Raw genomic sequence first — 22,871 nt, forward strand, 5'->3', positions numbered from 1 at the left:
AGAGCTGTGTTGTCTCTACTGTCAGGCACTAATGGAGCTGATCCCACATTTTGCCTGTAACAACACCAATTATGCCTGACAGTCGCCTGTTCACCTGAGGAACATGATGACTCAGGAATGTAGGCACTCGGCATTGGCTCATGAATTCATAAAGGGCAACTTTCTTGTACAATGATGCTCAAATCTCATGCGACATGTTTCCATAGGATTTCGTTCAAAATTCACTAACTGGCAACCTAACATGCTCTATATCTATTTATAGCAGCAACTGCCAGTACAAAAGTCAAATGATGGAATTGGCCTTAATTAAAGAGAGGCAGGTAATGAACATCTCAAAAGGAGCATGGGATTCAGATGTGATCGACAAGATTTTGATTCAACCAACACTTAAGAAGATTAAAGGAAGATTATCAGCGGGAGTGACCTAAATTGGCTTACCTGTGGATGGATCTCTTGGTGTAAATGCCACCTTTTCTGTAAACTTTTCTCGTTCATCTACCTGAAGAGGGAGACGGCAATCTCTGAAATATATTATTTCCCTCTCTATATTTTGGTGTTTTAATGGGCTCCTTTTAGTAGATGGAATTCTGTTGTTACAGAACATTTTTACCAGTCATATGATGTATGTATGTAATGGCCGTATATATGGAGCTTTTTATATTCAAAGATATTGTAGGTTGACAATTCTTACACCCTCCTAATTCAAATACACACACACACACACTATATATATATATATATATATATATATATATATATATATATATATATAATATATATATATATATATATGTGTGAGTGTGTGTGTGTATACACACACACACACATATATATATATATATATATATATATATATATATATATATATATATGTATGTGTGTGTGTATAGATATATATATATTATATAATTTATAATATAATATACAATTATGTATGTTATGTACGTATATATATATATATATATATATATATATATATATATATATATATATATATATATTACATTTACGCTAACAAAAATACTTTTGCTCACATACTTCTCTCATTTTCTAAGAAATTACTCTTCCTCGTCCATTTCGAAACTGAATTATGTAGACTTGACTTACGTGTGTACTAGAGTACGTCTCTATATATCTGGGAGAGTGAAACGCAAAGTCTCCTGATTTGAAAGCGACCAACCTTCATAACCTGTTCTGAATCATCAGTTTTTTTCTATTAGGTGTACAACTCAGGTTATTCTGTCGCTAGACTAAGTTTTCCAAACTGAAGAAATCCGATATCCACGATGCATGGCTTTGGTACAGTGAAAAATACTTAAAGAATGTTATAGACGCTTGCTGAAAAGGACGAAGGGACATTTCCTAGCAATGCTATAAACGTCCCTCGGTATATATATGTATATATATATATATATATATATATATATATATATATATATATATATATATATATGTATATGTATATATATATGTGTGTGTGTATATATATATGTAGTATATATATATATATATATATATATATATATATATATATATATATATATATAGCTTGTTAAAGGCGTTTTGTTTTGGTACGGGTTTAGTTGACTTGTGAATCACTCGAATGAAGAAAAGGGAAATTAAACTATTCTAAATCTAGGAAGTCATACTTTCATTGGAAATAAGAAGACTAATTTTTTATTAGAAACTTTTCTCCTACAGAATTATGGTAGTATGCTTTTTGAAGAATAATTTTGAATAAGTTGGTTCTTGATACCTGATGTATATCGTTGTTTCGCACGTGTACGTATGTGTGTGTGTGTGTGTAAGACAGACGTACAGAAAACTTATGAGTAAACCTTTCTGCCACTCTGTCCTCAGGTGTGATATTGTTTCCCCCTTTTTCAGATATACCTTCGTCAGAGTCAATTGGTCATGGCTTCCCGAAGATTTTGGGCAAACGCTGCCTTATTCCATGTGTGGGTAGTATTCGTCGTTGCTATGGAGAAAGAAATGAGCGAATCTGTCGCACGGAAGCCAAGGTCAGGGCTTGGTGAAGAATTGTATCTGACGCACGGGGTGGAACTCTTCTTCAATAACACTCCCATAGACCTTATAGATATTACAGATGGAGATTCCATGCGTATCACCTTCTTTCTCGACGATCCACTGCCCCTCGGAACGGAAGAAGTCATCCTTCAGGTATTTATTTTCACTTTTTTTCCGGGGTAAAGTCGAATAATTTCTTGTGCTCAGGTGTTCGGTATAGTTTTGGTAATTTTACATTGAATGTTTGTTCTACTAAAAATGGCCAGATTTCAGATAAACTTTTCATCTCTGTAAAATTTTACAAATATGGCAGTGTTGTCCATAAAATCAGGAAATCTTAAGTCATCAGTTCAGGAACCTAGAGTTTTTTTTATTTATTTATTTACTTGAGGAAAAATAAAGACACATTCTTTCTGCAAACCCATTATACTCTGTTTTATTCGAGCAAGGGCTTCACTTTTTCAGTTAGACTGTAATTTGTTCAGCGTGACTAAATATTAGGTAATATTCAAATATTGATTTCTGTGGTACCCTAAGAGTAGTATCTTTGTAACTTTTTCCTTTTTGGTTTAAGAGGAAAATGTATGCAATGGTAAACATTTTGGGCGGAGAGAGTTTCAAATGGCTCTTCCAGGGTAACTTTTGCCCTGAACAAAATGCTTTGTTTTTCCAGAGTATTCGTATTTTTTCGGTAATTTTTTTGAATAGTAGTATTTTCTAGGTTACATTCTGTAGATCAATAAGATCGTCCAGATAATTTTTTAGAACTAGTTAAAGTTGGCCTACATTCATATTTTTGTTGCATTGCATTTAAATGCTTTTATATCTAAAGGTTCTTTAACAACTTGGGTTTCTTATTTATGATAGACTAACTCTTAATACGAAGTCACATATTTAGTTTCCTCATCAGGTGTTTTATAGTGATGTTTATTAGCTTGTTGTAAAGCCCTTCAGTATCAAGTTTATTATTCCTGGTAAGCATAAATACATATCTAGCTGAGTAATGGTTGGTAAACATTTGGTTGTCATGATGGTATTCTTAACGTAACTCTCAGTCCACAATACTTCAAGCGCCGAGGTCAGTCATTCAGAATGGACATACATTGGCCAGATGAAAATGTATCAGAGTAAAATTCATTATTCTGCTGTGAAGGTTAGCCCATCATCCCAGGTCATGTGTATATGATTTTACCTTTGCGCAGATTCAAGATATACAATAAATTTATATTCAAATTTTTGTTAGGTAAATGCCAGCTAGGTTTTTTTTTTTTCCTTTTTATCGAAATTGACTATAACATTAAGAGCTTTAACTGTACTTTTTTTTTTTTTTTCTTTCTTTTTTTTTTTTTTTTTATCTGTCCACCCGCCTGTGGTGTTTGCGTATGGTAACACTGCGTCCCGGGCTTTAGATAGGTTCGCTATGTGTAAGTTTTAGGTAAATAAAAGGATATCTGGGTGTACATTTGCAACTGGAAAGTGTTTCATTAATGTACTGTATGCAAATTACACCGTTAATATACTAATTAAGATACCGTTCTTATTGTTGAAAGTGAGCTGAATGTAACTAAAGCCCGGGACACAGTGTTACCATACGCAAATACCACAGGCGGGGGAACAGATGGGAAAAAACTTTACGAAATTTATCTTGATGAAGTACACCACTGAAATCAGCGCACCACGGTGCATTTGTAGAGGCTAGGTTTTCCCACTGACGCTTCTGCCACTATTAGACTTTGGGGACCTCTATGATTATTTTTCATGGACTTTACGTGGTTAGAGGCTACCGCCTGCCATTCGTATACTTGGAGAAGAGGAACTTCAAACTTATTTTCTTTCATGTTGTTGCTTGTTGGTTGGTTTGTATGTTATATTGTAAAGAACTTCATGCTCTACTACTGCGATAACATGCGTGATTTTAAACTGTCGTTTAAGCCAGAATCCTTCTTTTCTATGGTTAAGCATGGAGGGCTTTTCATGTAATTTATTTATTTATTTATTTATTTTTTCTAGGAAATCAGCCCTGATAACTTCGGTCATATTAATGTGTCTCCTGATCAGTGGAGAGTAGATAATTCAGATTTTGCCAAGGGCGATGACGGCCGATGGACAGGGTCCTTCAATCTCACAGGAACTTTCTTAGGATTTTCAAAGATCATCATCTTGTTGAAGGACAGTCAAGGAGAGGATCTAGCAGCCACTAGATTCTACGTTGTGAAAGTATGCTAGCATTCTTCTTCTTTTTTTTATATAAGCCTTGCTAAGATATAAACGATTCTAAAAACTGAAAGGCCTGGAACATACAGGTTGTTACCGTTTTATTAACAAAATTCTTTCCTCTTAAATGTTACTGTATTAATGTAAACTTGTTTTGTCAGCCTCTCTGATGGTTAACATAATAAATAACTCTCGTTGTAAACTTATATTATTCATATGCTCTTTCATAAAACAGTATATTGAAAAGTTACTCCATACTTTGGTAGTTGCTAATTACTGTACGTTGTATGGTATCTCTCACGTAACATTACTGTTACTGTTTAATCCATGATTATTTCTTTAGGTTCAGAGATCTGATAAGCTGTGGGATTTAATCTTCACTATCGGAATGATCACTCTCGTAGCCATTGCTTATGTCAATATGGGATGCGCCATCGACACTGAGGTCATCAAGAGAGTTCTTAAAAAACCCGTTGCTCCTGCCATAGGACTGTGTTCACAATACCTCTTCATGCCCATTGTAAGTTGATCTCACCCCCCCCCCCCCCCTCTCTCTCTCTCTCTCTCTCTCTCTCTCTCTCTCTCTCTCTCTCTCTCTCTCTCTCTCTCTCTCATATTTTGACTTAATATCATAAGGAGTATTAAGAAAAAGGTTGAAGACTAAATCGAGAACTCATTATAAATCTTAGAGGAGAGGAGCACTGCAATCAAGTATAGTCTGGGGGCTTATGTAATCCCGTAGGATTTTTATGATTAGAACATGACACCTATCGAGATATCTTAAGTAGGTTCCAAATAACAAGAAAACCTTTGCTGGAGATTTCCCAGGGGTCGCAGATGGCGGCCGTCTTGAATTTCAAAATGGCCGCCATTTCGGGCCTCTTTCCATTAATAGTTGCTGTTTATAGTCCAATAATGCATTTATTTTCACTCAACATGATTTATAACTAATTATTTGAGTCTGTCTTTTTAAAATACATTGCCAAAACATTTAAAATAGCCACATTCAGTATACAAAATGGCCACCATCAGTGCTGACTCATATTTAGAATTTTGCACACTTCAGGAAACAACTTGGTAACTTAAAGTTATTTCTGGTTGTTATATATGGGTTGCTGATTACATTGTTGTTAGCAGTAAAAAGCCAATATGGCTGCCAAAAAGCAAACATGGCTGCCATAAACCCAATATGGCTGCCATACATTGCCTAAAGAAAATTCCAACAGTTTATCTATACTGTTAGCCAAATTGGTCTGATCATAATTTATCTGAATATTCATAACATTCATTTCACTAGCTTTCATATTATTCATCATCCCCATCATCTGATAGGGCGAGGGCAGCTTCATCCTCACATTCTGCATTATCATACTCGTCTGATTCAGTAGAACATCTGCACAGTTCAGCACATGAAAGTTTATTCGTTCTGCATTTGCACACTGGTTGAACATCTTGACTTGGAACAATTGCACTTGACCAAATAAATTATCAGGATCCGGTGCCAACGGTGTCATTACTGGCTTGTATTTTCCATCTGTTAAATTCCACCCATAGTCATCAGGCTTCAGTAGCTCTGGATTTGCAATGATGTCAGTGTACCAAATCATTGCCTGGTAGTGTGCCTGCATTATAGCTGGTAGAAGTGCAGCTCTGGTAGGAGGGAGACCTTCAGAATATGCTTTTTTTCTTGAAAAGCCACCAACCGAAGTCTGCTACATTTGCTATTTCTGCATGAGGAAAATAAATGCTTCAGTGGCACTGATGGTTGATTCAGATGGTCTTTCTGCCACACCAAGCTGAGAAAGTACACGAACCTTGCCATCGTTGGCGTCAAGCTCCTTCAGCACTTTCCAAAATGTCAACTTTCACTTGATAGCGAATCGTCCAGTGACCTCTGCACCTGATAATGCATGGAAACCTAGGAAAGAGGCAGCCTTATTAGGACCCAAAGTATTGAAGATTGGAGCAAGTGGACTACTCTACGGTTCTTACCAACTCCTGTGATGAAACATGTGTCTCTACAAAGAAATGGGTAACGCCTAATGGCTAGTACAAGGACGTTTGTGTCAGGCGAATAAATTTTAAAAGATGTGGCACCATTTTGTGTGGCATTTACACTGCAGGATAAGCTTGGTGTTTGCTTCTTCTTGGGAGTTTGAAAGGCCTTCAATTTCCCTGTGTGGCCTTTGATTGATTATGCCAAGTCTCTATAAGAGGCTTGCCACTTGCCTTAGCATACAGAAACTTTTTTGTCTGCTAGATATGTAGTAAATTCATCTTTTGTTTTTACACGGGCAAGCACTTTTCATGCTGGTCTTAGCAATAAATGTTATATCTGTGATGCGATATGGTATGGCTTTGGCGCTTGCCAGTCTTTTTTCACGTGTTGTTGCTTTCAAAGGTGCACTGGTGTCATAACAATAAACAACCAAATGTACTTCATCATAATCACTGTATTTTTCCAAATGGCATTTATTGAAACAATTTGCTAAGTCATTGCATGTTTTGACCCATTCTGGCTTATCTAGAGCTTTGAGGTCTCCCATTCCATCCACAATTGCAACACGTTTTGTATTTTCAGATGGCACACCCTCTCTATTATCCAAATTCTCACTACTGTCTACAGGTGAATTTTCAAGAATCGACATCAAATCGCTCTTCGAGGTAACATGATACATGGACCCATCAGCTGCAAACATGGACCTTGGCACAATGGAAAATTCGTATGTTCCAACTGCTTCTTATAGATTGATATCTCTTGCTTTTGAAACAGTCAGCGGGAAAATAGTACCATGTCGTCTTTGAGCTCAATAATCTAATCGTCACTCTTGAGTCTGACTTTAAGCCCTGCTGAAAGACCACATCTGGAGCTTTTGCTTTTTCATTGGGGCCCAGAGATTCACTTGTCCTGTTGTTATCCTTTCTTTAACAAACTGTGCAAGTTTCTCAGCTCCAATATCTGCACACTTGTTAATAGCTGTCTGACATAACTGCTTTTGTGACCAAGTTGATCACTTGATCATGCTCATTTTCAAATGGATTCATGAAAGGTTCTATGCTTTGTGTGAGGTGACTGAGGTCCTCAACATTCTGTTCCTAAAGCCTTAAATGTCCATTTTTGTGTTCATGATGCAGCTTAGCTTTGCCTGGGCATATACCAGCGATGGTGTGCTTCCATTGCTATCAGTGTAAGTTGAGCTACTACAAGGAAGAATTTGGTGCGGGCAAACTCATTTAAAGTGATACTTTCATACACCTGTTGACTTGTTCCAGTGCATGATCTGGACCAATGACACAAAAGGGTATGTATGGTGTTCTTGTTAACATCCCAATTGCTGTCCATAACTCCATCTAGATTTCAGGGTCTGATTGAGCTATTGCATGCATGTCTGCCAAGTAAAGAGGAATAAGTCGGGCATAGTTCAGTTGATCATTTGCGAAGTAGTACTTGGCAAAGGCCTCTGTAACGTCATGGTGCAGTTTCCAATTGGCAGTACGCACTGCTCTAATATAGAGTATCAAGTCTAAAATACCATCTGCATGCACTATTGATAATATAACACAAAACGTACAAAATCATAATAAATGGTGGCCATTTTGAAAAACAAAAGGGTTGCTAACCTTCATGTTACATTAGATGTATGCCTGCATCATTTTTTAATAAAAATATGCGGTGGTAACAAGTATAAACGTTCTAGAACATTCCCAACTTTATTTCTTGTTTTTGACAATTGACATATTGGCACCAATTTTGAAAATCAAGATGGCCGCCATATGCCACCCCTCTGTAATCTCCAGCAATGATTTTCTTGATATTTGGAACCTACTTAAGGTACCCAAATAGGTGCCATGGTCTAATCATTGAAGTCCCACAGGACATAATATTTCAAGAGAAGTCCTTTGACTAGTGCTATTTGTTATCATTCCAATGTTTAGTTCCATGTTCGTGGTGTTGGTGTGTTAAGAATAAAGGAAAACCAAGAGAATGCTAGTAATTTAAAAAAAAGTATATACCATAAACAGAAAAAGGCAAGAATTACAGTCAGATTTTATTTAGATATTCCATAATTACTGGTTTTTAAGCACACAAACTTAAATGACAAGCTTAAGTGAACGTTGAGATGAAAAGTAATGATGAAATAAAACAAAAGCGGGGATGCACGATGTATGTTACTATAATGGTGAGTTGTATTCCATTGGATTTTGAGCAGTATCAACCACCAAAAATATTGAAATAGATGTAGGCCTGAAACAGTGAATAAATATTGCCTGTTCAATTCCAGTTTAGAAATTACTTTTTATTTATAAACTACAGATTGATAGATGCCGCTGATGGCATATGCACCTGTGTATTATAAGTATCAGGGAAGTTCCTAAATGAATGTGACCAAATCTGGGATGCTGACATGGAGATCTTAGGTAGGCCTAAAATCATGAAGTAAAATTAAATTATGATTTTCAGCATCCAAAGAAGATGAGTAGTGACAAATGGTGATCCCAGACCTACATATAGATAAACAATATTAATTTTTGCCCTTTTACAAAGAAATTGTTAGTAGCCTTCCACAAATTATTTTTAAGGAAACAGAGAAGGAAGTTATGCATTTTGGATATTTTTTTCCATGAATGAGATCTACCTAAATAGTATCTGGACTTGAGTATTTCAGTCGGATGTTGTGTTAAAGATAAATTTTTGTACTACATTTGTGTTCTAAGATTTTCTTGTCTTAAATTTGATAAAAGGTAAACGACTCTCCTATCAAAATGCAGTAGTGTGGCCAATTGTTATGAGACATTCTTGTAGGCTTTTTAAATATTTCAGAAATTTGTAATCTTTCTCGTTCTCAGACATCGTATGTGTTGGGGTATATCTTGTTCTATGACTCCCCTGCGCAGTGGTTGGGACTCTTCATGATTGGAAGCTCTCCTGGTGGAGGTGGGTCCAATCTCTGGACCTACTTGCTGGGAGGCTCCCTTGACCTCTCTGTCACCATGACGTTGGTCTCCACCATAGTTGCCTTTGGCGCCTTGCCTATGTGGGTTTATGCCCTTGCGACCACTATTTTTCGTGGTATGTAATCCTCCCTCTACTGTATTTTATTATTAAACTGTATATTCAGTTATGCATCAGAAATATATATATATATTCAGTCATATGTTGGATGTTCACCCATCTGCAGCATTTTTTATAAAATTAATATAGCCATCCCATTGTATATAAGAAAGCAGTTCATGCTTTTTTTCACATTTGTGCATTTTAATCTGATTAAATAACTACATAAAAAGTTGGAAAATGTGAGAAAGAAATATTTGCGTATTGAATTAAATGTCTATAAAGTCTGACACCTTTGCACTAGGTTAAATTGTATTACAAACTGAGACAGTAAACTTTGGTTATACTGTATATCAAGTCCATGAATTCCCTCATGATTATTACAGATGGCAACTTTAGTGAGCTTCCTTACAATCAAATAGCCGGTATGGTAGTGGGTCTCATTGTCCCTTGTGCAGTTGGTGTCTTGATTAAAAAGTATCTTCCCAATACTGCTGGAATATTGAAAAAAATGCTCACTCCTGTGGCAATCATTTTCATCATATTTGCATCAACATTAGGCGTTTATATCAACCTGTACATCTTCAGCTACTTCACCTGGAAGGTAGGTGCTATCAGAACTGTTCTTGCCATTGAGGAGATTTAAACCACTTCATGCTGAATGAACTCCTTTTTAAGGAAAAATTTTTTGCAAAGATTTGAATGGTTTTCGTGAAAGTAATTATTAGAAATCTGAATATTATTTCATATTACTATTAGTTATCTTATGTAGTTTCAGAGATAAGTAAATTTTGAAATGATTATGTATTCTCCAATTATTAAAAGTAGTGGTAATTTAAGAGTTAGAAGAGATTGAAAGTCACGAGTGGAGGGACATAATCCACCATCTTAACCTTGGATTGAGGTACTTTAAACTGCATACTCCTATGTGGGCCAGTGGGATGGGACTGGCACTGATATGGATGATGGGAACTTTAGCCTAGAATTTTTTACCTGTACATGTAGACTCACTGCCCCACACACAAAAATACATGGATACCCATAGCATTTTGTCCAAAATGATTTTATATCTATTATTGATATGGAAATTATCAGTGTTGTTGTTGCTAAACTTGTCACCAGGTTTTTTCTGTGTTTATCATTATAGAACTATTGCATTTCAGGTGATTATAGCTGGCTTTGCCCTACCTTGGCTGGGTTTCACCTTTGGAGCTGTTGTAGCAATCCTCTTTCGTCGGAGTTGGGAGGAGGTCATTGCCATCAGCATCGAAACAGGAATCCAGAACACAGGCCTTGCAGTTGGAGTTATTAAGGTTTCTATACCTTGGTCTTTATATTTTGTACTATACTAGTTTGCACGACTAATGATTTTAAGCTGCATGAGAGTGTAAACTGGAATGAATTCAAAACTGGTTTCTTAATGTCTAGCCTATTGTATTGTTTTAGTTATTTTTATGTAATTGAAAGGATAACTTAAAATTAATCTGATCATATAGAAATCCAGATTAATGCTGAACCTGATAGAAAAATTTTGCAAAAAGGGATTATATTGAATTCTAGTTAATCTGAAACTTGGTGCAGAGAGTGCTGGACCTCTTGAGTGGCAAAGTTGTCTTGAGTAAGGCTGCGTTTACACTGAGTGAGTCGAGTCGAGTCAAGTCAAGAAGAATCAAGACTATTCGTGACTTCCTGAATAGTCACATTAATTCAAATGGGAGAGTTTACACCAAGTGAGTTGAGTCATGCCGAGTGGAGGCAAGTCAAGGCGATTCAGTCAGTGACTCGGGTGGACCCATTTTTCCATTAGTCACGGCGGGTCCGCTGAGAGGTGAGCACTATGAATCCTTAGGAAAATGGTAATTTTTTCCTTAACTGAAAGTGCACGTCGATAATTGGTGTTTTGCTTTCTTATGTAGGGGGCAGTTAACTTCACTAACATTTCAAATTGTTCAGTTGTCATTCTGAAGAAGGTCATAAAACTTCTCTGTATTGTTTATCCGGTCTGGGAATAGATGTCCAAAGCTTCCAGACTCTGGCTTTTAACGTTAATTTCATGAGTCCATAATCTGTGACACCTATACCCACGCCTTCGCCGCCCCTCAGCCACAGCAACACTGATATTTCAGTGAGAGTGTTTGCAGGCATCTAGTCCCTGTTGAGCTTGATTCTGACTTTCTGACTCAGTCAGTGGGAACGGTGCTGATTCATAATTACTTGAGTCATATGACTGGTCTTGACTTTACTCTATTTGACTCGCTTGGTGTAAAGGCAGCCTAAGAGAGGGAAAGGCTAAGGTATTTGTTCCCAACCTTGAAAAGAGCTATGTAGCCATCTTAAGAAAAGTGGAAGATTGAAGAGGTAAAGATAACTAGTGATGGAGATATTTAAAAACGAATTTGTCATCATATTGGGAAGTGTGAAGTTTGATGATTTCTACATAGAATAGTGGAAGTAATGCATATCAAACAGTTGGACGACAAACCAAAACAGGTTGTGGTAGGTCAGTAGTAGAGCCAGCGACTTCCACTGTGGTAATTATGAATTCAGATAATGCTTAGACTCTTGATAGGTTTCCACTGGTACACACACAAATATATGGTACGGTATATATATATATATATATATATATATATATATATATATATATATATATATATATTTACGTGTGTGTGTGTGTGTATGATTTATTTATCAATGATAAGTCTGCTTTTTAAATCTGTATCACTCAGTCAATCCTTACCAAAGTACCAGAGCAACTCAACATTTTTTTTTCCCAGAAAATTTACTTGTATGTATTGTTGTACTGCTTGCCTCTACGTGGTTGGCTATTTTAACTTGTGAGGTGGTTGATGGTCTCCATACTTTGTAAACATTTGCATCACTTAGATGATGTCCATATTCTATCATTTATTTTATTTTGTACCATATTGTACTTCTGTTTGAATTAATTGTACATCTAATGCTAAGTGGTGTAATTTAAAAGATTGGATTGCGGAGGATGATTATGAGCATGGAATATCTTGTAGTATGGCTTGCACAATGAGTCAGTTGAATGACTGCCAGATATTAACATCAAGATCAGTACATAATAAGAAAGTTGGTAGAACTCAAGTTTATGTCCAATTGTTTAAGAAATGATTCAGCTGTTTAAGACCAAAGATGGGAATAGAATTCAAAACATGGGAGAATAAAAGAATTGCAGCATATACCAGTCTTTTGGGCAGTTGAAGAAAAAGTAGACCAGATATGTGAATCTGCAATCAATAGTAACACCTAGAATTTTATATGAGCTGTGAGAATTTAACACTTCATAAAAGGATCAGAGTGGATAGATTTAATTTCTAAGCCTGCTAACAACCATACTTAAGTTTTTTTTATGGTTTAACTTCCTTCCACTTAGTTTAATATCACTAATTATGGCTAAATTGCTGTTAAAGGATTCACCGACTACAGGTTTGTCTAAGAACATTACCCTATGGAACACGAGTGATTACCTTCCTGTATTCGCCAAAGTGCTTATCAACAACAGCTCCCTGCAATCTATTTGGCAAGAGTTAAAAAGTGAAAATACTAAGTAATGGTTCACCAACTCCCATCTCTAAGGTTTGAAAACAAGGGCTCCATGATTAACATGGTCAGAAGCAGCACAGAAGTCAAGACAAGTTATACAAACTGTGACAAGAACCTAAGAATTTCTTTACAACACTGGAAATTGACAAAAAAAAAAAAAAAAGTCACAATATGTAATCCAAGCCTTGAAAAAGCAAACAGCAAACTATGGAACCGATGCTACTTGAAGCATAGTCTTAAAAGTGTTTTGGTAACAGATGCTCAAAAGTACTAGACACTGAAATATATATATATATGGAAGTAGGGCAGTACATAATCATCAGGGCAGCAGGGGCTACCCAACCACATTTACCCAATGGAACAACATTACTGCTTATTCAAAAATGCAAAAGAGAGAATCTGGCTAACTTGTGAACTACTTATCCAAATATGCAAAAGAAAGATTCTGGCTTACTTGTGAAAAGTAAGACAATTTTCAACCTAAGTAATCAGCAGCAGTTTTCACAAAGCTTGGAGGCAAAATACCATTTCTGTTTGCACAGTCTGAAGCTTTGATGTTCAAGAAAAGATTACCATTTTCCTTGGACCAAAGTGCTTAACTGGCAGTTTAACTTTGCTGTAAAACTACAGCTAAGAGGGTTGCCATTCCCTTTGATTGAGTGACAGAGCCATCTGGTTTAAACCAAGGAACTGTGGAGCCTATGCCAAAAGTGCAAACACCATTTTTGTCCAACCTTTACAAGAATGGTTATATTTTTTAGTTAAATTGTATTAATTTTCATAAGAAGCATAAATTTCTGAACTACATAGGCGTAATCTTTCCATGTTGAAACAGATTTAATATTCCTTTTCAAAAGATTATAAAGAACCCCGTTACTACAAGAAAGCATTCCTTTGGTTATGATATGTATCTTTTGAGTTCCCACCACCCCTCATCAATGTTCCCCGTCTGCTTACAGATTTAGGTTCCTGGCTCGCTGAATGACCTCACCCTGTTGGAAGAGATTAAGATGATGCTGAAGAGAGGCAATGTAGAAGTCGTGATAAACTGGTCTCTGGGGTTTTACAGCTGTCTTGTTCTTGTAAAGAAGAAAATGGGTAGTTGGAGACTGGTCATAGATCTCTCTCCCCTGAACCAGTTCATTCGCCATACTTGGTTCAAAATGGAAACAGTACGGTCAGTACTCGATGCCATCAGGGAGTCCAACTTCATGCTTTTGGTGGACTTGAAGGATGAGTATTTTCAAATATCCATCCACCAGTCCTCTGCTTTACCCTCAGGGAGGCAGTTTTCCAGTTCAGAGCACTTTGTCAGGCTCTCAACTGCTCCCCAGGTGTTCACCTGTGTTCACCCTGGTCTCAGCACCCATGGGGACAATCTCATGACCCATTCACACGGGATGTGTCTTCTGAGGTATCTGGACGATTAGCTAGTCCTGGTAGGCTCTTGGCTACAGTTGCTCCAGGACAGAGACCAACTTCTCTAATTTTGTCACAACTTGAGAGTAGTGATTAATTTCAATAAGTTCAATCTCACACCTAAGTAGAAGGTAAAGTATCTGGGCATGCTGATAAATACAACAGCAGCAAAAGTCTGCATATCAGCAAGTTCAGAGAGGCAGGGCAGTTGTTCCTATCTCAACAGGAGCAGCCAACTTGGAAGTGGCAAGTCTTTCTCAGTCACAGGTTGTCCTTGGAGAAGCTGGTCCCTGAGGAGTGGCTTCACCTTTGTTGCCTTCAATGGGGAATGAGGGAGTTTTGGTCTTCAGCATGGGACTTCCTGTTCTTCCTGATTCCTCTCTTAGAGTAAGTAAGGAAGGACTTAGCCTGGTGGCTAGATGACAGGAGCCTTTTAATAGGAGTGGCTGGTGCTCCCTCTACTGAGATGCTGGTTTCAGGTGTGTGGAACTGGAATGACAGACACCTCCACATTAATATTCTGGAACTCAAAGCGGGATTTTTGGCTCTGGGAGAGTTTCAGGATCGAGTGATGGGGGACTCTGTGGTGTTGATCAGCAACAATACCACAGTAGAGGTATACATTAACAAGCAGGTGGGATTGGTTTCCCTTCAGCTGTGGATGTTGGCGGTGTAGGTGCATGGGTGGGTGGTATCCCACTGGGTAGAGCTGTCAGCCAGGAACATTCCAGGGAACTTGAATGTAGTGGTAGACAGGCTCAGTTGCTAGGATCAGGCGATAGTGACAGAGTTGTCTACATCCAGACATTGCGGAAAGATTGTTTGATCTTTTGGGTCTCCCAAATATAGATCTCTTTGCAACCCAGCACAACAGAAAACTGCTGGTGTTCTGTTCAGTCATGCTGGACCCAAGGGCAGCAATAAAAGATGCCTTCAGCACCCATGGGACAATCTCATGGCCAATGCCTTTCCTTTGTTTTGTCTGATTCGTTGGGTAATCAACAATGTCATGATCACTCCAGATCTCAGGATGACCCTGGTGGCTCCCAAGTAGTCACATGACGAGTGGTATGCAAACCTGCTAGTTCTATTTTCTGAGGTACTTAGAGAAATTCCCCCTTGGCATAACCTGCTGTGCCAGCCTTATGTAGAGAGGTATCACTAGGCTGTAAGATGACTGTAACCTCACACTTGGAGACTATCCAGCGACTCTTGCAAGAGAGAGGTTTTTCTCACAACACAGCAACAGAGATGTCTGATACCTTTGTAAATCCTCTGTGGTTGTATACCAGGGGAAATGGGTCGTCTTCTGTGGTTGGTGTTGTCGACAGGGTCTCTCCAGTTGGAGGTACTCTTCAGCAGATAGCAGACTTTCAATTTTCTTCACTAAGAGGAGCTTCCCTCTGTCTCAGCTATTAAGGTCTACAGAGCTGCCCTTAGTCAAGCCTGTGTTGTTGAGAAGCTTTGAACAGTCTTCACCTCCCAGGGAACACAGGCCCCCTGAGTGGGACGTGACTTGTCTTACAGAGCCTGACTTGTGCGCCCTATGAGCTTTTACGAGAGTTGTTAGACAGGGATCTGACCTTCATGACTGTTCTTGCTTGCCCTGGCATTGGACTCCATCAGTCCCTGACACCAGATTCAAGTCCTTTTCAATCCCCTCCTTAGAGGAGTTTGTTGGTATTGATCAAGACAAGATGCTACCATCCAGTTAGAGCTCAGGCCTGAGTGTCAACAACTCTTATGTTAGTACTGGCTTGACCAAGAAAGAGGTGTCCAAGAACACAATTTCTTTCTGGCTTTGTGAGACAATCAAGTGAGCATACTCTACATCTGATGAGGTGGACAGGAGTATGCTCCAAGCAAGAGCTCACGAGGTTAGGGGCATTGATCTGCTCTCACATTCTGGAAGAACTTGTTAGTTCTTTGTACAGGTATTAAGGGTGGGAGTGTGGTCCTGACAACCATATTCACTTCCTTCTACCTTCAGGATTTTGCCCACAGGTTCTTGGACACTTTTTTTCCCAGGTCCTCTATCATAGGGCAGAGAGGCAGGTGGCGAGCGATCACATCATGCAAGTGAGTCTAGGTAACTGAGTACCCTGTCTATAATCTAGAGTAGATTTTTACATGCAAGTCCTCCCCATTTCTCTAGCTAGGGGAGAGAGGGGTTAACAATAAAACAAACCTATTGGATTAGCCTTTTATTGTCACTGAAACTATGGGTTCATCCAAGCCTTTTACTTTAGAACAATGACACAAACTCATTCATTCAAGCCCAGAAGTCTGGCAGTTGAACATCCCACATGTTCAACGGCCCAGAGGCATAGGACTCCTTCCTCAGCTCTGCAAAACCAGAGTTTTTCCTTGGTGGGTGAACCTCCAGTTGGTTCAGCAATTTACCCAGAATTGACCCTTAGGGTAGTCTCCTATGCAAAGACCAAAGGTTTGTTTTTGTGTAGAAACAAGTTGCAAATTTTGAAGTAATTTGTATTGTTCCTACCACACAAACCTGAAGGTCTGTACATTTATAGGTCACTTCAGCCACCCTTCATTCTGGTACCATGGCTGAAAGACGAAGTGGAGTGCAGACTGATGAGTGGGTAGGGCTTCCCATCTCTACTGGTGGTAGCTAACGACCTTGTTTGAAAGTTAACGGGCATTCTGGCTTGCATTCATAAGCAAAATCCTATGTAAAGGCCTTCAGGTTTGTATGTTAGGGGAACTTTAAAATTTGCAATATTTCCTTGTAAAGCTCCTGTACCATTGCCTTTCTCAAGTGGTGTCCAGTGGGGTCAAGGTGTTTTACCAACCTTTATGCTTATTTTGGTTAATGATCTTCTACCCCTTCAATAACTCTTAATATTTTAATGGGCATATTTTAATTTATATGCCTTTCACACTGTTCCACATAATCTTTGCTAAGCATTTGTTCTTTGCTTCAAATTTTAGAAAAAAGGGATTTTTACGAAGGAAAAATCTATTTCTGGGCAAAGGACCTGTGTCACCCAGTGAAATAGGTTCCTTTAGCACTATTTCTAAGGTAAAATATTGCTATAATACCAGAGAACAGCTAAATTGGAAATGCCAGATTATTCTGGCTCGCTCACCTTTATTATAAGGTGTCGGTATGGTTTCTGGGGCGAGTGAAGCCACCACCACAGGTCCTTTTCCATTTAGCCTCTTCCTACATCAAAAAACCTCAACTAGAGAGGAGCCGACCTAAGGCTCACTACTCGCTACCGTCACGGCTAGCGCCTCTGACGTCATTCCTACAGATAGCACCCAAGCTTGGCCTATACAGGGGGGGAAAAAGGTAAGGGTGGGATTTCACTGGGCGACACAGGTCCTTTGCCTAGAAATAGCTTTTTCCTTTGTCAAAATCCCTTTTCTGGGCTCAGCCTGTGTCGCTCTGTGAAATAGTACCAGAGAAAATGCCAAGCTTGGGAAGAGGAAGTACATAAATATCTATAAAGGGATAATAAAAAACAATTAAGGTTAGTTGCTTATAATCTAGATTAAGTTACAAACAGGTAACATAATGGCAATACAACCTTAAAACTAGACAAATTTCAAGTCATCACAGTAATTATACATTAAGATGAAAGGCATTTATGAAATAATCAATATGTACAATATATTACATCCAAGGACCAGTACGACTGTGACGTAGCTGGGCTAAGGCAAGAATACTAATGAGGCCGGTAGGAAGGAGAAGGCAAAGGAGAGACATAAGTTAGACTACTTACTACTATCTCCAGCAGTATCGGGGGAAACTGTGTTTTCCGCTGCTACTGCTGGAAATTTAAGGGCTTCTAAGGACTTAACATAATGGCATTTGAATACTGTCGGAGACTTCCATCCAGTGTACTTCTTCAGATCTTCAAATTTCATATGTTGGAAAAAGTTTATTGAGGTAGCTATAGCTCTAATATCATGTAACTGTGGAAAGGACTGCGGGTTGGCTTGTTTGATAAAATATAAAATTTGTTGCCTAATTCCTTTTAGGGAAATAGTGCCACCTTTTTCTATAATGAGCAGAGGGCCAGAAGATATCAGGGTGGTCCTGTCTAAGTATGCTTTCAATGAAGTGACTGGACATAAGGATGGGTCTTGTGGAAGCGGAACAATCTTCCAGGGGGCCCACCTATCTAATGGATCCTCATTTTTTGCAAGAAATTGGCGATCTGGAGAAAGTAACACTTCTCCTGAAAGGAGAAACTCTATATGACCTGGGTCACTAGATAAAGCCGACAGTTCTGATATTCTGGCTCCTGAGGCCAAACTTATGAGGAATAGTGTTTTCCTCAATAGGGCTAGATAGTCACACGAGGTACTATTAGTATCCCAGGCTAACTTAAGAACATCATTTAAGAACCATGACACCGACTTGGGCCTCTCAGTAGGTCTGAGTCTGGCGCAAGCTCTGGGGATAGATGTAAAGTATGAATCTGTTAAATCTATCTTGAATCCAAATTGGAAAATCTTTTTAAGAGCCAATTTGGTAGTAGTATTGGTACTAGCTGCCAAACCTTTTTCAAATAATGATCTGATAAAAAGGATATTGCAAGATTTGTGGTCATGGTTTGTGCATTAGTCCCTCAGGAATGCAGCCAGTTTTTTTTAACTGCTGAATCATATTGACGAAGGGTTGATTCACGTTTATCAGATTCTAAGAACATGATGTTCTGAGGATCGATATCAGCATCCCTCTGTGCTGCAAACTTCATGAAGTCCATAAAGTTAGGGCTTTCTGAATTCCTGAGGAAGCGAACACAGTCCACGTTTGCACTATTTGTGATAGTCTGGGGTTGGGAATCCATTGAGGGCGGAGTCCCAACTCCAGAAGAAGAGGGAACCAATTGCTCTTGGGCCAATTGGGAGGTATCAGAGCGATGTGACCCCTGAATGTCCTAAGCTTATTCAGAACTTTCATGAGAAGATTCACCAGAGGAAAAAGGTAAATCTTCTTCCATTGATTCCAATCTATAGCCAACGCGTCCATGGCATAAGCCAGAGGGTCCAGGTTGGGGGCCACATAACAAGGGAGTTTGTGGTTCGACTCTGTGGTGAAGAGATCTACCTGAAGCCCCGGTACTAGCTGACAGACCCAACTGAATGACTTCTTGTCCAGGGACCATTCGGACTCCAGTGGAACCAAAGGTGATAGCGCATCCGCCACCACGTTCCCTACTCCGGCAAGGTGAGTGGCCGATAGGTGCCACTTGTTCTTGCCTGCTAGTGAAAAGATGGCTATCATGACATGGTTCACGTGGCTTGACTTGGAACCTCGCCTGTTGATGCAGTGCACTACCACTGCACTGTCGAGCACCAGCTTGATATGAGATTTCTTGGCTGGGCGAAGTTTCTTCAGGGTGAGGAACACTGCCATAGCTTCTAGCACATTGATATGAAGCTGTCAGAATGGAAGGGACCATGTTCCTTGTTCTTTTTTGTACTGTGAGTACCCGCCCCAACCTGTTAGTGATGCATCTGTGTGGATCACTAAGGCCGGTGGAGGGAACTGTAGTGGAATTGTCTTTGACAAGTTCTTGACTTCCGTCCAGGGACGGAGACGCTTCTGTAAGATCGCCGGAATCGGAGCTAGTCTGTCCCAGGATATTTTGTTCGCTTTCGAATGCCAAACTCGATTTATATCTTTTAGTTTGGCTTTCAACAGGACGTCCGTCACTGAAGCAAATTGGAGAGAACCTAAGATCCTTTCTTGGTTTCTCCGGGACGTCTGTTTGCACTTGAGAAATTGTCTGGTTGCCTTGGCTATTTCTCTCCTTTTCAACGGCGGGATTGATAGAGTATGTGAATCCAAATCCCATTGAATTCCCAGCCACTGGAAACGGGATGCCAGGGTTAGCCAGGACTTTGTCCTGTTTATCTGGAATCCTAGGTATTCCAGAAAGCGGATGACCGTGGCGGTTGCTTTGCGGCAAGCTTCGATGCTTGTGGCCCACATGAGCCAATCGTCCAGATAGGCTACTACCATGATTCCCTGAGATCTTAGTTCCTGGACTACAGTTTCCGCCAACTTTGTAAATATCCTGGGGGCTATGTTGAGCCCGAATGGCATTACTTTGAAGGAGTAGGCTTGGTTCCCTAACTTGAAGCCTAGGAATGGGCGGAAGTGTCTTGCTATCGGGACATGATAGTAGGCATCTGTAAGATCTGTAGGGGTGGTGACGGCCCCACGGGGAAGTAAGGTCCGCACCTGCAAAATGGTCAGCATTCTGAACTTGTCGCAATGAATGAATAAGTTTAGACGGGACAAGTCTAAGATTATTCTTCATTTGTTTGAGTCTTTCTTTGGCACGCTGAACAAGTGACCTTGAAATTTTAAATGTCTGACTCTTGACACTACTCCTTTTTGAAGGAGATCGCGGGAATACTCTATCAATTCCGCTGTTGGTTCTTGATAGAAGGTGTTGGGTGGGGGTGGACCTTGGATCCAACTCCAACCCAGACCTTTGGACAATACTTTGGGCCCAATTGCTGAACCTCCAATGTTGACGAAAGAGGTACAGCCTCCCTCTTACCTGGAGGTTCTCATTGGGTTGCTGAGGGCGACCTCCTCGCCCTCCATGTGAACCTCTGCCCCTGCTGGTAGCCCTTCCGCCGCCTCGCTGATGAAAGGCGCCTCTAGCTCTGCTACCTCTGCCGAACCTATTGAAAGCCTGAAACGCTTGGCTTTCAAACGTCAGGTTGAAGGCCGGGGAGACAGCAAAAGAGGATGACGCCTGCGGCTGTTGTGGTTGGGTTTTAGAGGTTGAAGGTTGGGGAACCGGCACTGCCTGGACCAAAGTTTGTTGTTGTTGAGGAGCCTGGAAGGGCTGGAACTTCCTAGGCTTCTTCTTGGCTTTGGGATTTGATGTGGAAGACTCCAGTTTCCTTTAGGAGACCAATCCCCACCGAACTCTTAGACTTTGGTTATATCTAGCAGCCTCATGTTGTACCTCGTTCACTGCTGAGGCTGGAAAAAGGTCTGGTCCCCATATTGAAGAGGCCAGGAGTTTGTTGGACTCATGCCGGATTGTGGATTCTGCTAGAACATGCTTCCTGCAATTCCTCCTAGCCACAACAAAATCATATAAGTCACATTGCATACTTGACAATTGTGCCTTAGCTATGATCTTGAAAAACTGCTCCTGTGCATAGATAAGAGCCGCTGCATTTGTCATGACTAGTACGTTGAGGGATTTCGCAAGCCGGGTTCTAGCATCGAATTCTGTCTAGATGAGCCCATCAGACAGCCTGGGTAATCTCTCACTAAACAGAGAGATGGCACAGTCAGGTTTTAGCTTCCCAACCGAGAAGGTGGCTGGGAGGTCTACCCAGAGGTCATCTGTTCCAGGGAGTAGGAGAGAGGTCGGTTCCGTCTCCCGGAGCTGTGGCATAGGCTCATATCTCATTGCAGCTTGCAGAGTGAGTTCTGCCACTTTAGATGTGAATGGGATGGGAGTCTCCTCGTCCACAGTGAAAATTGTGAAGGGACTTTGGAAAGTCATAACCTTAGTGTTTACACACTGCCATTCCTCTAGGTTACGGATCCAAGCTTGTTGTGCTTGGTCCCGAGAGAGGATAACCGTCTCTTTTGGGACCGTATCCTCTCTTATCAAGGCAGATTCCGTGAGGCGGACATAGCCTATGAAAGGGGCTTGCAACCCTGGCGGGTGGAACTCGAAGTCCTCAATCCTTCGAGTCCCGCAGCCCTCAATCGTAAGTATTCCGTTCAAGAAAGGTGCGTATGAAGCCACTCTCCATGGGTTACTTGGGTGGAAGGGAGGAAGAATGGAGGAGTCCGGCATTAGCGGGCCTTGGGCTGCTTGACCGGCTTGCTGAAGCCCTGATGCTACACCTTGCTGGAGACCTGCAACTATGTTCTGTGTGACCAGCCTCTCTATTATTTCTTGGAACTTGGTGTTTACCAAGTTTCCGACCATGTTGCCCATCTGTTGCATCATGTTGGAGGCGAATGCCTCCTGGTCAAAGGAGGGGGATTCTGCCTTCTCCTTGAATACTTTTGGTTTCGCACCTTTGGAGGTGGATGCCACAGGGTCAGCGGAGGAAGAGTGAGCTCTTTCCTTAGAAGACTTAGTCTTCGACCCTTTGGAAAGAGACTCATGTTTGACCCTGTACGCTCCGGGATGGTGAGCCGGAGCTTTACGGACTTGGCTGGTACCTGGCTTTCTAGGCAGGGGCTTTGGCAGCAATTTAGAGTCACGCTTGCCCTTGACTTTAGGGATTGCTGAGACAGTTTTCGATCCAGCTGACAGAAATCCCTTGGAGAACTCCTGGAAGGAGGTATAAGAGGAAGGAGAAGAGGGTCTAGATGTGCTCAAGGGGAGGCCTTGAGCACCTACAAAACTTGCCTCACTAGCATCCTTACCGTTGCCCATGCCGTCCACCGTCATGGGCTCGACGTCGAGATCCAGTGCCACAACCTCTTCTGTGACCTCCTGCGTAGATGTCTCCTCTGGGGGCTGGGAAACGGCTTCCTGAATCGAAGCGATCAGGGGAGCTGCCACTTCGGGGTCCACGTAGCCAGTGCTCCTCCCCCCAGGGAAGATCAGAGTAG

General features: G+C 40.3%; 1 protein-coding gene across 2 annotated transcripts in view; it reads left to right on the top strand.

Annotated features, from left to right (window-relative positions):
* Nucleotides 1-22,871, top strand: part of LOC135217187 (ileal sodium/bile acid cotransporter-like) — a 93,578-nt gene that overhangs the window by 57,245 nt on the left and 13,462 nt on the right. For both annotated transcript variants that reach the window (XM_064252908.1, XM_064252909.1), the window contains exons 2-7: nucleotides 1,888-2,181; nucleotides 4,039-4,245; nucleotides 4,586-4,762; nucleotides 9,091-9,313; nucleotides 9,682-9,899; nucleotides 10,459-10,608. In XM_064252908.1, coding sequence (XP_064108978.1) covers nucleotides 1,915-2,181; nucleotides 4,039-4,245; nucleotides 4,586-4,762; nucleotides 9,091-9,313; nucleotides 9,682-9,899; nucleotides 10,459-10,608 — 1,242 coding nt within the window. In that variant the 5' untranslated portion in view covers nucleotides 1,888-1,914. The remainder of the gene's footprint in view (nucleotides 1-1,887; nucleotides 2,182-4,038; nucleotides 4,246-4,585; nucleotides 4,763-9,090; nucleotides 9,314-9,681; nucleotides 9,900-10,458; nucleotides 10,609-22,871) is intronic.

Source organism: Macrobrachium nipponense, chromosome 7, assembly GCF_015104395.2.
Source record: "Macrobrachium nipponense isolate FS-2020 chromosome 7, ASM1510439v2, whole genome shotgun sequence".
Taxonomy (NCBI): Eukaryota; Metazoa; Arthropoda; class Malacostraca; order Decapoda; family Palaemonidae; genus Macrobrachium; species Macrobrachium nipponense.